We start from the raw sequence: 22118 nt of genomic DNA on the forward strand, positions 1-22118 counted from the left end.
TGTACGTACATGCCGCCGCATCAGAGGCTTCAGTTTAATTCCAAGATAGAGTCAATCATAATCTAGTTTGATATTTGTTGATTTTAAAAGCTTCCATTACAAGTTTTTCTCCCCACTAATTCTTAAAATAATCTAGAAAAATCTAAAATAATCTAGAAAAATCTAGAATTTTAATTAAATATAAAAATATCTAAATTAAAAAATAAAAATATCTAAGATAATATAATAGAAGATCATAGAAAAAGTAATTAAAAAATAAAAATATCTAAGATATTTTAGTAAACTTATAACAAAACTCAACATTATAAATCCCATGTAATCAATTTTTTGGTAATGAAGAACAATATCCATTTTACATATTCACTCATCTTTCTCTCCAAATAAATCCATTTACAGTTTTACCATCTAAATTTTCCTACATTTGGTATCAAGAGCTAATTAAAAGCAAGACCTCCAAACAACCTAAACACATTAACCAACATACTCCACAATAAAATAAATCTCTAAACACAAAATAAAAAATGACCTCAACCATTAATTACCCCCAAGTTAATTGGGTTCCTACATTTAAGGGAGAAAAATATGAACAATAGGCTATACAAATGAGGTCAATATTTATCTTCCAAGATTTATAAGAATTAGTACAAGAAGTTTACGAGCAAACATCCAAAGATGACACTAAAGAGTCATCTTGGGATGAAACAAAACTAAAACAATATAAACAAAATAGGATAAGGGATAACTATGCCCTATCCCTGTTATATCGTGGAGTCGACAAGGCAATACTTACAACGATTATGCCCGCAAAAACAGCTACGGAGGTTTGGAGGATCCTGGAGACAAAATACAGAGGTTCTGAAGAGGTAATTCTTTTTAAACTCCAATCATTATGGAGAGAATTTGATAATTTATTAATGGCAGAAAATGAAACAATACATTCATTTTTTGACCGAGTCACTAATATAATTTATCAAATAAGATCTAATGGTGGTAAAATAGAAGATGAAAATGTGATTCGAAAAATATTAAGGAGTCTATCACAAAAATATAACATTATTACCACAACAATAGAAGAAGTTAACAAGAAAAATTTATCTCAATTAAGTATACCCGAACTAATGGGATCACTACTTGCACATGAAGATAGATTAAAAAGATTTAACGAAGAAGCACTAGAACAAGCTTTTCAAGCTAAATTAAAATTTTCTAATGGTGAAAATAAAAATAGTCATTGTAAAAATTATGAAAAAGGACAAACATCAACTAATTGTAGCAAGGGGAGAGGAAATTTTAAAAATCAAAGGAGTCGATTAAATAATCAAACTGACCTTTATTGTAAATTATGTAAGAAAACTCACCACAATACTAATGATTGTCGGTATAAATGTAAGAGGTGTAAAAAACACACTCACCTCGAAAAATATTGTTGGTATCGACAAAAAGAAGAAGCAAACTATTCCGAAAACAATAATTCCAGAGAGTAAATATTTTACACTGGATTAAATGCACAAGAAAAAGTAAGTGACATATGGTATATTGATAGTGATTGTTCAAATCACAACAATAAATATTATTTTGTCACTCTCGACGAAAATGTTAAACGCACATTACACTTGGCGACGGTAAAAACGATGAAGTCGCAGGAACAGGGACAATCGTCGTTAAAACAAAAAATGACTCATCAAAATTAATTCATGAAGTTTTTTATGTTCCCAGACTTGCACAAAATTTATTAAGTGTAGGCCAATTAATTAAAAAAGGATATGTGGTTAAATTTGAGAATAACAAATGTCAAATCTATGATAAAAATAAGGGTTAGATAATAACAATTGTTGAAATGGCTCCTAACAAAATATTCTCATTAAAATTGCCATTTGAAGAAAAATTGGCTTTAAGCTCAATAAATGATGAATCCACCTTATGGCATTTGAGATTTGGGCATCTAAATTTTAACAGTCTAAAACTATTAAAACAAAAAGAAATGGTAATTAGACTACCATCGATAAAAAATGAAAGAAAAATTTGCGAAAGCTGTATATATGGCAAGATGCACAGATTGCCAATTTCTACCGCATCTTGGAGGGCCAAGGCTCCTCTAGAGCTTGTTCATCCAGATATATGGGGTCCCACCAAGAATCTGTCTCTTGGCGGAAAAAGATATTTTCTTTTGTTCATAGATGACTACTCCCGCATGATGTGGGTATATTTCCTGGAGAAAAAATCAGAAGCTTTTTTCCCACTCCATGCAATTCAAAGCCCTCACAAAAAATTTAAGTGGGAATTCTCTTAAGATTCTTAGTACGGATCGTGGCGGAGAATTTACAAGCAACGAATTCAAAAACTTCTGTAAGAAACATGGAATTAAAAGAGAACTTACAGCAAGGCGTACACCTCAACAAAATGGTGTCGCAGAAAGGAAAAACCGCACTATAGTAGAGATGGCCCGCAGCATGATGCAGGGTAAACATCTACCCAAAAGATACTGGACCGAAGCTGTTCACACGGCAGTATATATCCTCAATAGATCTCCCATAAAAGCAGTTAAGGATTTAACGCCATATAAAGCTTGGCACAAGAGAAAGCCAAGAGTAGAACACCTTAAAGTGTTTGGATGTGTAGCTTATGCCCACATCCCGAAGGAGAATCGGGAAAAGCTCGATGAGAAGGGAGAAAAATGCATATTCATTGGATACAGTCACGAAACAAAAGGATATCGTCTTTACAAGCCTGAATCTAAACAATTAATTATCTCTAGAGACGTAATTTCGACGAATCAGCCGAATGGACGTGGAAAGAAAAAGAAATTGAAGCTCGCGAAGGAGATACTCTCCTAAGAGATCCATGTGAAGAAGACGGAGCAGACCAACTAACAAACCCATTATCTCCGAGTCCAAGTACACCTGAAAGTACAAGATCATCCCCAAGCTCAAAAAGCCAAACATCACGTTCAACTCCTCAACATCAAGAAGCCCGAAGATCAACACGAGATCGAAAATTGCCATCATGACTGCAAGATTACCATTGTGACCAAGCAATGATGGCGCTCTTCTCTAGTGAGCCACAAACATTTCAAGAAGCAGCACAAGAAGAAACATGGATTGAGGCTATGAACGAAGAAATCAAAATGATCGAGAAGAATCACACATGGAAACTTGTAGACAAACCACAAGACAAGGAAGTCATCGGACTCAAGTGGGTCTACAAGGTGAAACATAATGATGATGGCTCCATCAACAAGTACAAAGCAAGGCTCGTAGCAAAGGGATATACGCAACAACCAGGAATCGACTTCAACGAAACATATGCACCAGTTGTCTGCATGGATGACCCGTAACTAACCGTTGTTAAACTGACCCGTAACTAACCGATCTGACCCGAGTGTGACCCGTTATTGCATACACCCGAATGAACACCTCCATGCCGTGCCTAGTGCCCACCTTCTTATGCTGGGAAAAGTCATTTTCTTATAAATTAATATATGCAGTATATGATAATTGGGATTTGGGACCCGATATCTTGAAGAAGAAATCCTTTAAATCTTAAAGAAGAAATATGCGGTACATCTTCTCCGTCAAGTCTTCTTCCTCCTCTTCTTCTTCTTTAATTAATGGTAAAGAAAATCGATTCAGTCATTATCGACGAAACCGGGTGCATATTAGAACAATCCAAATGAGTTTCGAAGGTCTGCCTCTCGGAAGAAAGTTTTCCGGATTGATCGTCATCAGAGTCCTTCTAGCCAAGGTTTTCGAGTACTACAATAATCATGTGAAAAACCCTAATTTTAAAGATTCTATGGAACAAGAGGTGAAAGTTGGAAAAGAGATCAATCTATGTGCATTTGATGAAAGATTTGGTTTGCATCATTAATCTTTACGTGTTTTGTTCTTTTTCTGTAATTGAAGAACAAATTGATAATTCTTTGATTTCTTTTCATTATGTGATAGCATACAGTAATGTAAATCCCAATTTGTTAGATTTTGTTTTGTTCTTTTTCTGTAATTGAAGAACAAATTGATAATTCTTTGATTTCTTTTCATTATGTGATAGCATACAGTAATGTAAATCCCAATTTGTTAGATTTTGTTTTGTTCTTTTTCTGTAACTGAAGAACAGATTGATAATTCTTTGATTTCTTTTCATTATGTGTGATAGGCTGATAGCATACAGTAATGTAAATCCCAATTTGTTAGATTTTGTTTGAAATTATTTTTTTTACTTGATAATAATGTTGTAAATGAATAATTTGCTTAAGTAGTGTTGAAAAATAAAAAAATTCTTAAATTGGTGCTCACTAAAATTTATTTCCCCAAACTAGTGTTCATGAAGAAAAAAATTAGCTAAATCTATTTGATTGTGGTATGGGAAGTTCCAAACCTATTAATTCTCTCCCAAGTAAAACTAAACCAAGACTAAATTTATTCCATTCCAATAGCAAGTCTATTTAGTTTTCTTAAATCCCTAAACTAAAAATTTATAAAACGTATTCAAGGGAGCACGTTTCCTACCCATCACTGCTCTTGTGAAAATGACTTTCCATCGAGTAAACTCTTACCCTGTACAATGACGTGAATGTGCACAAAAAAAAAGGTTTTTCAAAGGTCATGTGTATAGTGACAAAATAACTGAAAACTTGGAAGCGAATAAAAAAAAAGCTGCTCATTATAAGGTTGAGATGTTTCATTTTGAAGATGGAATTTTCCAAGTGACCACGGGCCGAGTTGAAAGGGAATCAAGCAAGGGATCTCATACCCATACGGTGAATTTTAAGCACAAAACATGTACATGCATGGTTATCAGAATCTCGATCCTGATCAACGATTCTACGATCCTACGATCCAAAATTAGGCGACCGATCCGGATTGTAGGTAGGATCTTAATGTTGGTAGAATCGTACGATCCTACATAACTCCAAGATTTGAGTGGTAGAATCATAACACGATTCTACGATCTTACGATCCGATCCTACAAGGGTAGTTTCAAACGTAAAAAAACTTCATATAATCCAGATTTTACTTATGTACATATATGTATATATCTAAACAATTATATCAATATGACTAAAATTCAACTTTTTCTTGATTCGCATTTTAAAAATGATATTAAAAGTATTTTTAAAATTTGTTTAACGCATATATTTGCTTGACAAAACAATTTTATCCTCTTGCAGGTTTCGAATGACCAAACCAAAAAAATGTAGCTTAGTAAAACTATTTTATTATATGAACACCATTTTGGGAATTAAGTTTTAAAGAACACCAAAGTTGGAATTATTTTATTTTTCAACCCCATTTAGGCAAATCACTTGTAGTAAATATTGTGAAACAAAGAGAAAAATGTATAGCAGGTACTTTCTCCGTTTTCTAATATTTTTTCCGTTTAGAATATTCTACTTAGGAGAGAGAAATTTGATCTAGATTTTTAAGACATATATAAATAATAAAATATATCCATGTGAGATCTTGTTAGATATATTTTTCTATTATATATTCAACTAAACAACCCAGAATCAAAGGAAAAAACAAAAAAACCATGGAAATATTTTTAAGTGCTAAGTGAGGGGAGGAGGTAGTCTTGTGAAAATAACTTAGAAATTAATTCATAAAAGCTATATCTTCGATTAGATGCATAGATCTGTGAGGGGAACATAATAAAAAAATTAAAAAATAAACCTTTCAAATCCTTTGTTTCTGCAACCAAACCCCAGATATCTACAAGAGAATAAAAGGGAGGAGACACAACAACTCATAGAACGAACATCAATATTGAACGATTGTCAAAATGAGGAAGTAGCTATTGTGCAGCTTGAACACCATACCCCATACTGAGAATTCAAACCAGAATTCCAGAGAGAAACAAGTAATCCAACAAAAAGATGGGATTTGTGCTACACCATAGCCATAACAATCATATATCAACTCATACAAACCCATAAGCCTTAAGCCAACATTATACGGAGGTCCTCTTTTATACATAGATCAGATCAGTAACAAACCCAGATAATAAAATATATAGCAGGTCTTAAATGTAGTATTTTTTATAATTTTTTATGATGCGTATTTAGAGATATAAAACTCAAAATTTATTTTTAAAATTGTGTAAAAAGTAAATAGAAAAAACAGTAGGAAACGAATTTTTTAGAGTGAGAACTAATCGAACTATTTTTCCTATATTTTTTTAGTGTTTTCAATTAACTTTTTTTTTTTGATTTTAATGTAATATAATTTTTTTTTTTTTGTAAAAATTACCTGTCAAAAGCAATCGGTCACAATAATGTACTCTGGGCAAATATCGCTTACAATTTATATTATTCATGATTAATCAATAGTTGAATTATTATAGGAAAATCGAGTAAATGTTGAATTATTTTAGGTTATTTTTTCTTTTATTTATATATAAGACATCGTAATATTCATACTTTACTATAAAAATCGTAAATTGTTGTTATTGAGAATACTAATTATAAAAAATTAATAGTGTTTAAATATGTATAATATGATTTTATTGAATCTGATTGTTCTTAGTTGAATTACTCCACTTAATATGGGATTAAGATCAAATCTAATACAATTATTTAAGTTTTCCTTTATTATTTTTTAAAGTTTTCCTTTATTAAGATCAAAGCTAATATCAAATCCAATACAATTATTAAAGTTTTCCTAATTAGTTAGTATAATGATGACGATGGTTAGATGGAGTAGCATCAAACTCTAGACAATGTCTTACATACTTTTTTTTAGGAAGTTTATATTGTCAATTAGTATGTTAGATTAGGGATGATATGATTGATCATGATTAAATACATGTATCATCAATTATGTTCACACCAAAAATCAATTACACGCTATCTTTCTCTTTCTCTTGTTTCTTTCTGTCTAATCACTCTCATGGGTTTGCTCATTCAAATAAAGTTCACACAATAACTAATAAAAATTTAGTCATACACAACGTATAAATTAAACAAGAACCGTACCACATAACAAAATTAGATAGTTATGAAACAATATTTTTGAAGGATGAAGTTCAATACAAGCACCCAACATGTAAATTTGTTTATATGAGCAACATTTTGTAAATATTATTAAGTAAAAAAAAAAATAATTTCAAACAAAATCCAACAAATTGGGATTTACATTACTGTATGCTATCACACATAATGAAAAGAAATCAAAGAATTATCAATTTGTTCTTCAATTACAGAAAAAGAACAAAACAAAATCTAACAAATTGGGATTTACATTACTGTATGCTACACATAATGAAAAGAAATCAAAGAATTATCAATTTGTTCTTAAATTATAGAAAAAGAACATAACAAAATCTAACAAATTGGGATTTACATTACTGCATGCTATCACACATAATGAAAAGAAATCAAAGAATTATCAATTTGTTCTTCAATTACAGAAAAAGAACAAAACAAAATCTAACAAATTGGGATTTACATTACTGTATGCTATCACACATAATGAAAAGAAATCAAAGAATTATCAATTTGTTCTTCAATTACAGAAAAAGAACAAAACAAAATCTAACAAATTGGGATTTACATTACTGTATGCTATCACACATAATGAAAAGAAATCAAAGAATTATCAATTTGTTCTTCAATTACAAAAAAAGAACAAAACAAAATCTAACAAATTGGGATTTACATTACTGTATGCTATCACACATAATAAAAAGAAATCAAAGAATTATCAATTTGTTCTTCAATTACAGAAAAGAAAAAAACACGTAAAGATTAATGATGCAAACCAAATCTTTCATCAAATGCACATAGATTGATCTCAATTCCAACTTTCACCTCTTCTTCCGTAGAATCTTTAAAATTAGGGTTTTTCACATGATTAATGTAGTACTCGAAAACCTTGGATAGAAGGACTCCGGTGACGATCAATCCGGAAAACTTTCTTCCGAGAAGCAGACCTTCGAAACTCATTTGGATTGTTCTAATATGCACCCGGTTTCGTCGATAATGACTGAATCGGTTTTCTTTACCATTAATTAAAGAAGAAGAAGAGGAGGAAGAAGAGGACTTGACGGAGAAGATGCAGCGCATATTTCTTCTTTAAGATTTAAAGGATTTCTTCTTCAAGATATGTCCCAAATCCCAATTATCATATACTACTATATATATAGTATAATTTATAAGAAAATGACGGAGAAGAAAATGATGTTTGCCGGCAATTCCATTGGCAAGTTGACAAGTTGTCATACATACATGAAATATTAGATAGAAGTAGTACATGCATGCATACTTTGATATAGTCTTGAATATATTTGTGTGTTGAATTATAAAAATAAAATTAGATAAGTTGAGAAAATAAAATTATTGTGATATATTTAGAGCTGGAGCATTAGTTTCATTTATTATAATAGATCGAATTACGATAAGTGAACTTTGTATTACGATCGATTATTAATAATCTATAAATTACTTTAGAGTATTCAAGATCAGTAATAAGTAATAACGTTAAGTTAACTGTCAATGATAGTCTATAACTATAAGATAGTTTGTATTAGTTTCATTCACTCCAATAGGTCTAGTTCCGAATATTATTAAGCTTTAAATTAAATACGATCAATTATTAGTGTAATAGATTTATTAGTTTAAAGTATTCAAGGTCACTAATAAGTATAAATACATAATATCATATAAAATGGTTATGATTAATTAATTAATCTAATTCACTTTATTATAATAAGTTTCGATTATCGAGTTTAATATTTAATCAATTATCAAAAGTAGCAACATGATGCATTGTTAAATAATATTTAATATTTTGAAGGGGTGAAAGATTTCTTATTTAAATAATAAAATCCAAGAGAAGAGACTTGGAGGGATTAGATGGATGATGTTTGTGAAGACATCAATCTTGTCAAAGTTGCAATGATTTGAAGAGAAAACTCTTATCTCATTTCATTTTCCTTTTCTTTCCTCCAAAATAAATAAGAGTTACTTTCCTTCCATTTTTCTTCTCTTCCTTTCCCTCGCATCCTTACTCCCTTCCCTTTGTTTTCATTCTTTTTATTTCAAAAGTTGTTAACCCAACATAGTGTAAGTTTTTTATGAAAAGCTAAGAAATATCAAACATTTGGAAGTGTAAATTGGTTCGAAATTTCTAATTTATTGTCAATACTATATATAAATTAAAATAAGATGTCGAAAAAAATGTAAAAATATGTTTAAAAATTTTTCTGATTTTTTTTAGGAAAATTTGCTCAAAATAATCTCAACTATCACTCATTGGCCAAAAATAATCCCAACTATCACTTATTTTTTAATAATCTCAACTATGACTATAGTTTGTTCATAACCTACACATCCCCTTTATTATCGGGTACAACCAGTTACAATTGTACCGTTAAAACCCACCCCTTCCATTTAATTAAATCCTTCTTCTTCCCCATAACTCCTCCCTCCATTGATAAACCCTAAAACCCCCAAAAAATTAAATTGAAAATTAGAAATTGTTAATACCTAAAAACCTGAAAATCTTTCAAATTCCTCCAAATTCTGAAAATCTTCCCCAAAACTAATGAATTTTGCTTGTTCTTCTAAGTTTTCAAAAGCCAAATTTAGGGGTCCACTTTATAGAGGAACCTTGACTTGCTACCATGCTCTTCCTGCGCAATTGTGGATTGCCAAACGAGGTACTTTGCCGAAAAACAAATTCTATGATTGTGCAAATTAGCCTGTAAGTGCTCAAAATTCTAAATATTTTTTAATTTGATTTTCTTTCCCATACATAAATCATACCTGATTTCTTGTGTAACTAATGAAGGATACCAACTGCAAGTTTTTCAAGTGAGAAGATCATGTTGAAAAATCGGGATACGAGATTGACAAGCATGAACACATAGAGGTTGAAATTGGAGATTTACTTGACAAAATTCAGAAATTAAAGCAAAAGAAGAAGACTACGGAAGTACTTGTTACATTGCCCAAAGTTGAAAATGCAAACCTAATGAGGAAGTAGTTAAGTTTTGAATTGAAGAGGAAGACTGAATTGAAGACTAAAATAAAACAAAAAAAAACGAAATTCATTTTTACCTATTGTAACCTGTAATAAGGAGAGGGGTATGCTATGCACAAGCTACGGTAATAGCTGGGATTATTAAAAATAATTGATAGTTGGTATCTTTTTTGGCCCATGAGAAATAGTTGGGAATATTTTGAGCAAATTTTACTTTTTTATCATTCAGAATTTTTTATGAAAATTTTTAAATGTTTTCTCTAATTTTACATAAATTTTAGTTTACTTTAATGATAAATTACCTACTATAACAGGTGATTCGGTTACCTAAGTTTATTTGCTAGAAAAAAACTCCATAAAGTTGGGATTATTCATAGTTAATCAATAGGTGAGATTATTGTAGAAAAATTATGAAAATGTTAGATTATTCTACGTAATTGTTCCTAGTAATTGATAACTGATACTTATACATAATCGTAGAGCTTTATATACACCATATAATTCTTTAATCAAAGAGGATATATATATATATATATATATATATATATATATATATATATATATATATATATATATATATATATATATATATATATATATATATATATAACATATATATATATATATATATATATATATATATATATATATATATATATATATATATATATATATATATATATATATATATATATATAAACATATATATATATATATATATATGTGTGTGTGTGTGTGTGTGTGTGTGTGTGTGTGTGTGTGTGTGTGTGTGTGTGTGTGTGTGTGTGTGTGTGTGTGTGTGTGTGTGTGTGTGTGTGTGTGTGTGTGTGTGTGTGTATATATATATATATATGTGTGTGTATTTTTTGCTAAACAGTGTCAGATTTTTTTAAAAACAAAATTTACATTTTTTTTAATATTTTAATAATGCTTATGGTGTTCACATATTTTTTCCACTAACTTTATTTTAATATTTTTATATCCTTATAATCTTCACATGTTTCATACTAACTTTATAAAGCTATTTTTTTGTTAGTGTGTTCTCTATATTTTTTCCATCAACATTCTTTTAATTTTTTTTAATATTGATGATTCCCACTTTTTCGTCATTAAATTTATTATTCAATAAAATAATATCTTTGTTATCTAAAAAATTCTATGTTTTTATTTTCGTGAAGAATCCTTATAGAAACTTCAATAAGGAACGGAGGAAGTATTTATTAATATGAGAAATCAATTGCCACGTAGATATATTTGGTTTCGCATCAAATTATAACTCTGAATTATTTTGTTACGCTAAGTACGTCTCAAATTGGATTAGAAAGAACAATTTAAAGTCATTAAATCCATTTGAAATCAATGGCTAAAAAGGATGCATCATCATAATGATTAAGAAACAAGAAACTTTAAAGCAAAAGGCTGCTGAGTTAGGTTATGAAAGAAAAGTCTCAACTCAAAACTCAAATTATTGGCATATGTTTTAATTGTTGGTAGGGTTTAAGACTAATACTCCATGTAAAGGGTGGGAATTGGGGATTCATGTGTACAAACTCATTATGAGATGGATAGATTATGCAATGTAAAGTTTCGTATTATTTGCTTAAAAGAAATTATTTATATTGAATTATAAAATATATATATCACATGAAAATTATAATAAAATTTGATGATTTACATTTAGAAATAAAAATTCACTTAAAGTATATGACATATTATGAGATTTTAAATATAAGCTTATGTTTTTGGTTTTGTTGATTTACTAACATGAAATCAGAAGTCAATAAGAAAAAAGGAGACAAATTTGAATCAATGTCTGTGTTGCATTCACATCCAACACAAAGTATATAGAGTATATGTGCTATATTTATACTTTTATTTCAAAAGACTCTCATATAAAAAAATATATTATAATATATAATATATTATGAAGTCAGAATCATAAATTTAACGTGAGTTGATTTTTTTATCATGTTGCACGCAACATATACTGATAATACAAGTATGAATTGGCTTTATTTATGGGGATGAGAAAGAGCAAGACTTTTTTAGTGCAATGATTGCAATCAGTTAGTCACTCATTCCCATGAAACTTGAGTAATAGGGCCGCCGAAGAGGTCCATTATTCTCGCTTCTTACGCGACATCTACACGAGGTACTCATTGCATAACCTACTAACCCAATCATCAACTACAAGTACTCCACTTCTTGTTCTGAAATACTTACTACATTATAATTATTAACACTATTTAATATTTAAACTTATTTTATAAATTGCAGTTAATATATAAGAAAAAATATAATCGAATAGAATATTATTATAATCTTCGTGACATATTTTCATGATATTAACTTTTTTATAATTTTTAATTATACACAATTTATATAAACTATCAAATTAACGTGTTGGGTTGTATTAAAAGCTAAATATGACAAATATAATAAAACCAACAAAGTATATTTTCGAGGTTATAATGTAAAATATTTACTTTTAATATAAAAGGAGTTATTAAAAAACATATAAGATTTGTTTGAAAAGAAAATAAAAACACTTCGCAATAAATAAGAATAAAAGAAGAAAATGATACAAAAAGGTTCTTATTTTTACGTCAAAATCACTACCAATACATTATCACAAATTCTCATATGAGACAGTCTCACGGTGAGACCATTTTAATTGAATTGGCCCAATGTACATTTATTTTTAAAGTGATGACTTTTTATAGTTTTAAAGTTATCACTTATAACTTTAAAGTGATCACTTACAATTTCAAAGTGATCACTTAGAAAAATAGGCTTACTTGTATGAACTCGTCTCATGGTGACAGTCTCATATAAGACGGGCTGATTAATAGGATTAAAGTTTTTTTTTTAAGATTAATAGGCTTAAAGTTTAATTTCAAAAACAATATCAGATTTGTCAAATTCATATATACATATATATATATATATATATATATATATATATATATATATATATATATATATATATATATATATATATATATATATATATATATATATATATATAAACCGAATAGATTATATAATACAAGGCTATGATTGTCATACAAATCCTCCCCATATCTAGCACTTAGCAGTAAATATTCCACTTGAAATAAAAATTAAATAAAGATTAAACTCAGCTTATTATCATGTTGGCTTCAAATATTATATCAAAAACGTAAATCAAAACCTCAAGCTAATGGTTTATACTCCATGATATTATATACTTTATCATCACTATTCACCAATATAATTTCTTTTTTGAACTAAAAGGGATAGACAATTGTAAATCAAAAATATAATTGATTTAAGTTTTGATTAATCAAAAATATAATTTCTTCATCATCACCACGCACTCTTTTTCTTCCATCAGGCAGGTTGGTAGCCCTCACCGACTTCCTCCCCCAACATAGGGTTCAAAAAGTCAAATGCACATGACTTTATCATTTTCATGATAAAGATGTTGTTTCTGAATCTTTATATCAAACATTATCTACAACTTTATATATAAAAAAACCGAACATAACTTAACGAACAATTTTAGAGATTCAATGTAATTAAAAACCAATAACTATGAACTTGTAGTCTCATCAAGAATGGACGAAGCCACTAACATTATAATTTACAAAATTGATGGCGTACACAAAAATTCCTACATCATTTACATATTACAACATTGCATAATAACACACTCAAATGGCAAAAGAAAAAAAAAACTTCCAAAGAAATTTTCTCAGGTTTCGACAACATAGTACGAATTACGAACTAGCATCGAAGACAATTGCATTGCTGCTGTATATATACAAATTTGCTTCAAGAATGAGGACATGCTATACATTTAACAGCAATATATTATAGCTGTAAAAACGCACCTTGAGCTGAAATGTTGGTATTTCTGACTTTGTCAGCTAAATTTCGACGATGAGACCTTTATTTATGCGAAAATTTACGCAGGTTGTGGAGGGCGACTACACCAAAGGGAGCTAAGAGCCCTTAGACGTTGGAAGTACTCTCCTAGAGCTAATAAGCCTCGAGCTGCTTGGCGTATGGTTAAGATCCGGTGTATCTGCTGCAGCGTCTCTTTTCGAAGATGATCTGCCTGGTGGAGAGAATAGGTGCAATGATTAGCTTATTTGCTAAAACCCAATTGGGATTTGGAAGCCTATCTAAGAACTAAAGGCTTAACTAAAAGCAAATTAATGGCCAAGAAATGAGAATAGAGAGCAATAATGATTTAGCTATCAAAGAAAGATGTAACTCGAGAGTCGAAATGGTCGAGATGACGAAGAGGTTAATTCAGGTTAACTCATGCTATTTCATCATGTAAATAAGAGCACATGAAAAATAATAGGTCATAACCCTAATATTGACTTGGAACTTAATATTTCCAAATTTCAGAAAAATGCGTCTGTCCAATTAGATCTTGGGCGAGTCAGGTTGGGTCAAATTTTCAGGTTGATCAAAAGTTGACATGCATAAGTAGCAGGCACATAAATATAAAGCTTATTAGATAAGTGGTAAATGGAAGTATTGGTAAAAAATGAATGCTGAATTTTTAAGAAGAGTTCCATTCAAAGGGACATGGTAATGAAACTGTGTCCCCCAAACATAATCTGTGTTGAGTTAAATCGACAGCCAAATAAGTTTGGATTAGTTCAAGACACGACCCAATTTACAAAGAAATTTAGCAAGGATATATATGTTTGAAGGCCAATCCAGCGTAACAAAATTGTTGCCTGAAAGAAAAAGAGAAGCACAAAATACATACAGGTATAAGAGCAAACCAGTAAGGGGAGAGGGGATTATAGTGCATCATTAGTAAAAGTGGAGGAAAGCCTTTAAATTACCTGGTTTACGAAGCTAACAAGAGCTTCTAGTCTCTCAATCGCATTATTAGCCATTTCTGAAGTGTAAATTCCGTCTCCTAAGTGATCAGTTGCAATAGTTTCTGCCAGAGTTTGCTGTAGTTTTTCCATCCCCTGTGTAAGAGCCTCCTCTGCTTGCTCACAAGATTGTTTAAGGTTGTACACACCCATCACTTGTTGCTCTGTCAAGGGATCGAGCTGTGGCCCAAGTACCTATCGACATCATGTATTTGTAAGAACGAGAAATGTCAAAACTTTGAGGAAGAAAGACCGCAGCAATCAACATTATGTCGTTCATCCATAAAACAATCCTACAATATAACCAAGTACCAAAATTTATTGGAACTTTTACCTATATTGGACTGTTGAGATTCTAGATATTTTTAGACCAAAAAAAGAGATTTTAGATTGTTAGATCATGAAGGGAACATGCTTTACCTTTAGTAATTCTGATGGACGAAACCCTCCAATCCACAAGAAAAAGCGCTCAGTTGATGTTTTCCACATGCCAGAGATGAGATAAAATACGTCAGCCTTTGCTGCGCTTCCCTTCAACTGGAAAAGATCAAAATAGTGTTTCATCCCAATATCCACGAGAATCCTTAGCTCAACATCGGTAATATGTGCATTCAAGGCATTCCTAAGCTCACAAATCTGTTTATTTTGCTCTTCGACCCAATGCGCGTACTCCATCTCAAATGCAACAATCCCTGCAAAGAATGTTCTGCATAAATTTTGTGTCTAATGGAAGTTTATTAAAGTAGGCTGGAAATATTGCAGAATGTTATTTTCACTCATCATAAAAAATCATAAGCAATGATTTATGGATTATGACTTGAACCAAGAATGGTAATTGTTTCTACTGTAGTTAAGTTTCGAATTTAAGGTCCACTAATTTGTGCAATGGAGTTAACATATTGTGTAAGAAGGAAAACAATATCAAAAGCATCTGAACAAGGGCTATTCGAAAGAGCACTAGGTGCTCTCGAACGAGGAGTCCTAACTTGCTATCTTTTCTGTGTTGTTGCCAGCTTGGAGTTGCTGCATGCCTGCACATGCCTCCTTTTTCCTATAAATATTCTCATGTATGCATTGTATAGTGTAAAAAAAGGCATTATCGAGCTGTACTATTCATATCATAAAGGTTTTCAAATTTACCGAACCCGTAAGGGTGTTAAAAACAGCATTTTAGGAAGTATATATTATGGTTTAGGACTTTAGGTTGATATCTGGCGGTACGGCAACTGCCCTCATCCCCATTACCGCATCAACAAATCTGTATCCAAAACCGTGACTATTACTACATTTTTACACCATGATTTATTGTATCTAAAGCCAAGCCAAGCTAAAGGCTTGAGCTTCTATGTATATTTTAAGGCTTCCATGCTCATTCTTGGATATGCAATTTTGTCTTTCCCTTTACTTAGCTTTTTGCTCACATTGTCTCCATTTGTGCAATTTTGTATATCTTTGAGTTTTAAGCTCCATTATCCTTTAAACGCAAAATACAAAACATTAGTGTAGGAAGATGTAGCCAAGTTGGTGAACCTCATTAAATTTGGGGTTATTGTTTGCCATTCATTTCTTGCAGAATTATATCTTATGATTTGCAATATTTTTCCTGGTCATCAATACACCTTGAAGCTACAATAACAAAAGTTGGTGGCCTTAGCTCCTTGCTTCTTCACTTTATTGGATTCAAAACACATACTACTGAAAACAGATCCATACTGTCATTGCCCAAAGTTATTGCTGACAAAACAGAGGCACTTAGCAAGAAAGGGTGAATATCAGAGTGATTATTGAAGGATGAGAAACTGTTGATGGGAGCAGGATAGTGATGCTAATGGTTAAGGTAGAGGAAAAGACTCATTGTCTGCAGATGAAAGCAACTGTCCATGCAGTTACCTCTTTTTGAGCAGAATACCTGGTGTTGAGAATTGAGATGGTGATGGTCCACATAAATAAGATTATTTAAGGCGATTTTATGAAAATTTCTTACGCTGTATGCTATATATAAATGCAGAAATCAAAAAATAACTTTATTCAATTTACACTTTGACAGACAACAAAAAATTTAAGATTCGTTAATAGATGAATAAAATTTATAAAGTCTATCTCAGTAACATCAGGCCACTAAAATTAATTTACTCAACAGTGGTTTACATGTTTGGTATGTTTAAATATGAATTTAATACAGCAGATAGATATACCTAGCGTATGTACTATGTAGTGTCACTTCCTTAACACAATGAGAAGGGATTCTAATATTTAGCTGGAATCATTAACTCTTTTCTTTTGTAATTATTACTGTTTAATTAAATATCTTTCTACGAAGCAGGCATACTTACTAATCATTTGATATAAAGCAGTTAAAAAGATAAACATTAGTAGATACTGATACATTGGAAGGCAAACCTGAATTCACAGTCGGAGAGAAAGGAAGTTGATCTATCCCACCACCAACATACACCCCCTGCAGTAAACCATTCAAGTTTTTATAAGCCTTTGTAGATCAATGTACATTGTTAAAGAAGATAACCCCTCCATCTCTGCATTTTCAGCACAAGAGCCCCTTTTTCTTACATGTTCTTAAAATTTGTACAAATGTGGAGGGGAGAATTGCGTTGAGATGGAGGGAGTATGAAAGCAGCAAACTGGAGTTCTACACCGTACCTGTTGTCTCACTCGTTCAAGCTCTTGCTCCATTTGCATCAATTTTGAACGACCCAGCTCCAATTGCTGAATATACGCCTGTATGAATATCCCAAGTAGATTTAAACCAGCATAAAACCAATACAAGAGCCTGTAATAAAGATAGTGGCAGTTGTTTTCCTACCTTTTTTCGCAATCGACTTTTCCGAGCAGCCTCACGATTTTGTGCAAGACGCCTTTGTATCTTGAAATTAACATATAAGCAAAGAAGAGTCAACATAAACCTTTATAGTGGAAACTTTCAATTGATAACAAGGCATAAATACATATAAAAATTAGAATTACATTACATCAAATAACCCTAAATCAACCATTAAACTAATGGATCTAGAATCATAATTTTGCATTATCATCCTAAATCCTAATATTAGTGAATTATTTTTTCTAATAAACTTTTATGTACTTGACGATAACTATGCCATTCCTTAATTACTTCATCCATTCCTACACTTTCAAAATAAATAATTCCTCCTTTGCCCTCTTATCTCAGGTGAGGGACACTCATAACTGCATTAAACTTATCTGCATGGAAACAAACTCATACCATTGTCCAGTCCATGATCTTCTCAGAGTGAAAAATCACCTCTTAGATTCATGTGTAGGTCTTGGTGGAAAACAGGCCTGCACCTATGAAGAGGAGTGAAAGCCCACTTGTAAATTATATGACCAAGTGTGGTTCCCTCCCAAAATCAAGTTGGCAATGAAATCATGTGACTCCCTAGGTGTACAAGATAATGACTTTCTCTCCTCTTCACCAACATAAGTCCACACGTACAAAGTCCAAAGTAATGAACAAGGGTACATGTTTGGATATTTAATTAATAGCTCATTCCCCTAATCTAAATACAGTTGATATATAAAGTTGCTACAAATTTCATTTAGTGTTTTTATGAGAATTCCTTCTAAACCTCACACTTCCATTTGCCAACAATAATATCATGACACAAAGGTAACTTCACTAAAAAGCAGGCATCAACACTGAGCAGTAGCAGTTCATGCCTTTATCATTAACTTCTCTTAATCTCTCTTCCAAAGCTTTTCAATACATATGTTGCCAAGAACTTGCATAGATCATAGTAAACTCTATTCTCTTTTATGATCATTGTGCAAAAACATCAAACCAAGATTACAAAAATATTAAAATTGATCAATGATACATTTCTCAAGCACTTACTTTCTCTAAGGAAACACTGCAAGACCCCGAACTACAAACTCAAGTTAGAGACAACTAAATCTTGCATACTAACATGTTACAATGATGCAAAAATGGCACTACATATTGGACTTTTGTGTCTTCTTTTCCCACAACAAATTGAAGCAAATCGGAAAAATACAAACACAGATGAGCCAATAAAATTTTACCTTGTCGATAGGTTTAGATGCTTCCTGGTCATATTTGTTTGGAGGTGCCTGTGCTCCATGTGATGAAGTGTCTTCCGACTGCAATTTCAAGTATAAGAACAAAAGGTTATATTGAAGTATGAGGAGAAATCAATGTTGAATGAAAAGCATAATTTTGATGAATTATACCAGGTTGTCTACTCTCTCATGCACTTCTACAACAGTGGACGGAGACACATTTGGAAAGGCATCGTCCCTGAAGCTGTCCACCCATGAGTTAATCTGGTGCTCGTACATATTCATTCTTCTAGAAATTACAAATTGTGTGGATGTCGAGTTCATGTTCTCTATAGGAATATATGGATTAAAAAAGCTTCTTTAGAAACTACAACAAACTCCAACAATCTGCATTATATGAAACGACATGCCTAATATTAGCTCAATCAAAATACAAGAACAACATTCCATTATCTAAATGTTACTAAGCGACTCCCACCAAGACTTCTACCTAGACGAGTTTGCAGGTATCGTATGTGTGCAATTTTCCCTTTAAAAAATAAACCGCTACTTTCCAAGAACATTACAGGAAAATGAACAGATTCAAAGAGATTTCATATTAAGATTAAGATATTCATTTACCAAATCAGTCCACTGGAAGAATTACGTCAAACGAAAACATGTATTTGTAAAACAGCTAAGCAACCATTTTGAACAGATCTTCCACAAGTTTGATAAGTATATTTAGTCAAAATCAACATGTATTTCTATAGTTAAGCTTCCACACAAGAGTATAGGACCAAAGATTTAGAAACCATCCTCGAAAACTCTCAGCAACATTTGCATTGCTTCTAGAACAGAAATCTTTAATGAGTATTATTTCTACGGTTCTTTAATTCTTTGATCAGTTATTGAATCAATGACTTCCCATCAAATTTGTTTTTCATGATAAAGCTAATGCGATCAAACTACTTTGAACACCAACTGCCCAACTCAAACGGCTATCAACAGTACATAAACTTAATTTTTTTATCTTCAATCATATTACTCCATATATATGCAATCAAACTTGCAAGTCTAATTAAATAACAGGCATATATATGGGATGAAAACAATTATCAAACACATATATAAAGCAATACCCATCAGTTTCTTGTGATGATATCTATTACCTCTATAAATTATTAAACCAGAGGCGGTTTTAGGGGTGTGTGGGCTGCCCAACCGCATTAGGGCCCCCAAACTAAAGGGCCTTGTACGTAAAAAAAATCATATTAGAATAACATTGTAATAAGCTAGAGTGGGTAGTTTTAATCAACAAATCAATGGTCATAGGATCAAATCCTATTGATTACATTTTATCACTCCTTTCTTTTATCTCTTTCCAATGCATCTCTAACTCTCAAATAGCTTCTTTTACATCATTTTAATTTTACTCATTTATAAATCATCAATTATCACAGCCTTAATTTATAAAATTAATCAACATCTTATTTCATAATTTTTCAATCCTTCGAACTTTTATACTTTTTTATTATTAGCCATCAACCCATTACTTTTTTTTGACTCCGCACCAAGTAAGTAAAGTACCTTATGCTTTACACTAGGCAAGTAAACTCATTAAAACTGCGCATAAGCAACTACATACCTGCTGCCGGAGAACTTACGGAAGTTCGATTCGATCGTCCTGTTTGGGCTGGTGGCGAAGCCAATACAGATACCCACTCAATTGATAGATCTCTTTACGATGATCAAGAGCCCGCCCAACCTGATCTTCCTGTTGAAGTACGGTCGGACGAACCAGAGTTAGCAGAGGATCCAGACTTAACATTAGAGATGAAAATTTAATTTTTAACGACTTAAAGTTATTTTTATAAAATCAATTCTAACGTAGTCAAAATTTGTGTAGAGTTTTTTTTATTTAAGAATTTTTTTTAATTAGGAAGGTCCCCAATTTCACAAATTTATGAAAAAAAACAGGGTCTCGAACTCGTTGTTGCCCCCTTATGTTATACTATTATACATTATATCAAAATAAAAAAAAATAAAAAATAAAAAAAACTAACCAATGATTCATATAACCCAAAGCATCACTACAAATCATGAGCAAGAAATATTTAGTGAAAGAACCTGTAATTAACTTGAAAGAATCAATGATCATTCCCAACATAATCTTTTACTCCTCAAGCTCACCTCTATTCAGCTATAATATCGTCAAAATTGAAAAGCACAAATATGAATACTATCAACTACAATCACCATGCTCATCTGAGAGTTGCAAAGAATGTACGGAATCTAATCTTTATTCATCAATACAAATATAAGAAGTTACACCACAAAAGAACACTAAAAAGTTAAAAGTTACCATTTTGGATAATAACTATAAACAGAAAATAAATCATAACAAAAATAGAAACTTATTTCCAATTGTAGTATCGAATAGTTAAAAGCAGATAAACAAAAGGGATGTACAAAATCGAAGCCTATAGCTAGCTAAAATACATATCAAATTAAAATCAAATCAAAATAAAAGAAACATCAGGACAAAAAGCAAAAAATCCCTAAAAGCAAAACAAAAGAAGAAGAGAAAAGATTCATATTAGTTGATAAGCCATTAAATTGGAGCTTAAAACAAGCAATTAATTAAATAGTTAATAACCTGAAATCGAATTATCTGAAGAACATCAAGGAAAGAAATTCAATTTGGCGGAAATGATGTGGGAGAATCTCCGGAAGAACCCCAGTAATAATAGAATCCATTTTTCAGTTTGACAAGTGAGAAGAATTATAATAATACCAAGAACAAACTAAAGGTTAGCTTAAAAGATACCATTATAATTTTTTAAATATTTTTTGTTTTTTTTATATATTAAATTCAGTAAATTTGTCGTAAACGAAAATACTAGCAAATAGGTGGGATATAGTGATGCTATTGGGTGAGTAGTGATAACATTTAATAATGTTTTGCATTATAATACCTAATAACTATTTACTAAATATTTTTTACTAATAATATAATGTATTATACTTAACTTGCACAATTGTTCTATAATTAATAAAAACAATGTTATTAGCTAATCAAACAAGTTGATAAATCATTTAAAAGCTAATGTTATTATTTGTTTTGTTTTTAATCAAAATAAATATTAAAATCTTAATAATGATGTGAGTTTAAGGAAAATATGGTAAAAATAAAAGTTAATGAGAAGTCGAGTAAAAA

At 30.9% G+C, this 22118-nt stretch overlaps 1 protein-coding gene across 4 annotated transcripts; it reads right to left on the reverse strand.

Moving 5' to 3' along the window:
• Positions 1-13045: 13045 nt before the first annotated feature.
• On the reverse strand, positions 13046-21717 carry LOC130820132 (transcription factor TGA4-like). Of its 4 annotated transcripts, XM_057685388.1 has the most exons (11): positions 21558-21717; positions 20965-21028; positions 20547-20675; positions 19091-19306; positions 18923-19000; positions 17685-17744; positions 17522-17599; positions 17264-17321; positions 15284-15555; positions 14828-15058; positions 13046-14079 (listed from the first exon to the last, which is right to left on the reverse strand). In XM_057685388.1, the coding sequence occupies exons 4-11, from the start codon at positions 19241-19243 to the stop codon at positions 13927-13929; spliced, it is 1083 nt and encodes a 360-aa protein (XP_057541371.1). In that variant the 5' UTR covers positions 19244-19306; positions 20547-20675; positions 20965-21028; positions 21558-21717; the 3' UTR covers positions 13046-13926. The 4 variants fall into 4 exon arrangements, with proteins under 4 accessions (XP_057541371.1, XP_057541370.1, XP_057541369.1 ...); XM_057685387.1 differs by lacking the exon at positions 20965-21028 and having other exon boundaries at positions 19091-19248; XM_057685386.1 differs by lacking the exon at positions 20965-21028.
• Between the last annotated feature and the right edge of the window lie 401 nt (positions 21718-22118).

This window comes from Amaranthus tricolor, chromosome 8 (assembly GCF_026212465.1).
Source record: "Amaranthus tricolor cultivar Red isolate AtriRed21 chromosome 8, ASM2621246v1, whole genome shotgun sequence".
Taxonomy (NCBI): Eukaryota; Viridiplantae; Streptophyta; class Magnoliopsida; order Caryophyllales; family Amaranthaceae; genus Amaranthus; species Amaranthus tricolor.

Bases quoted from the DNA above. Each gene is read 5' to 3' on its own strand.
- LOC130820132 (XM_057685387.1), bottom strand. From the start codon at position 19,243: ATGAACTCGACATCCACACAATTTGTAATTTCTAGAAGAATGAATATG. The intron at 17,322-17,521 runs GTACGGTGTAGA...GGTTTACTGCAG, and splicing joins TTGAACGAGTGAGACAACAG to GGGGTGTATGTTGGTGGTGG. The intron at 15,556-17,263 runs GTTTGCCTTCCA...CATTCTTTGCAG, and splicing joins CTCTCCGACTGTGAATTCAG to GGATTGTTGCATTTGAGATG.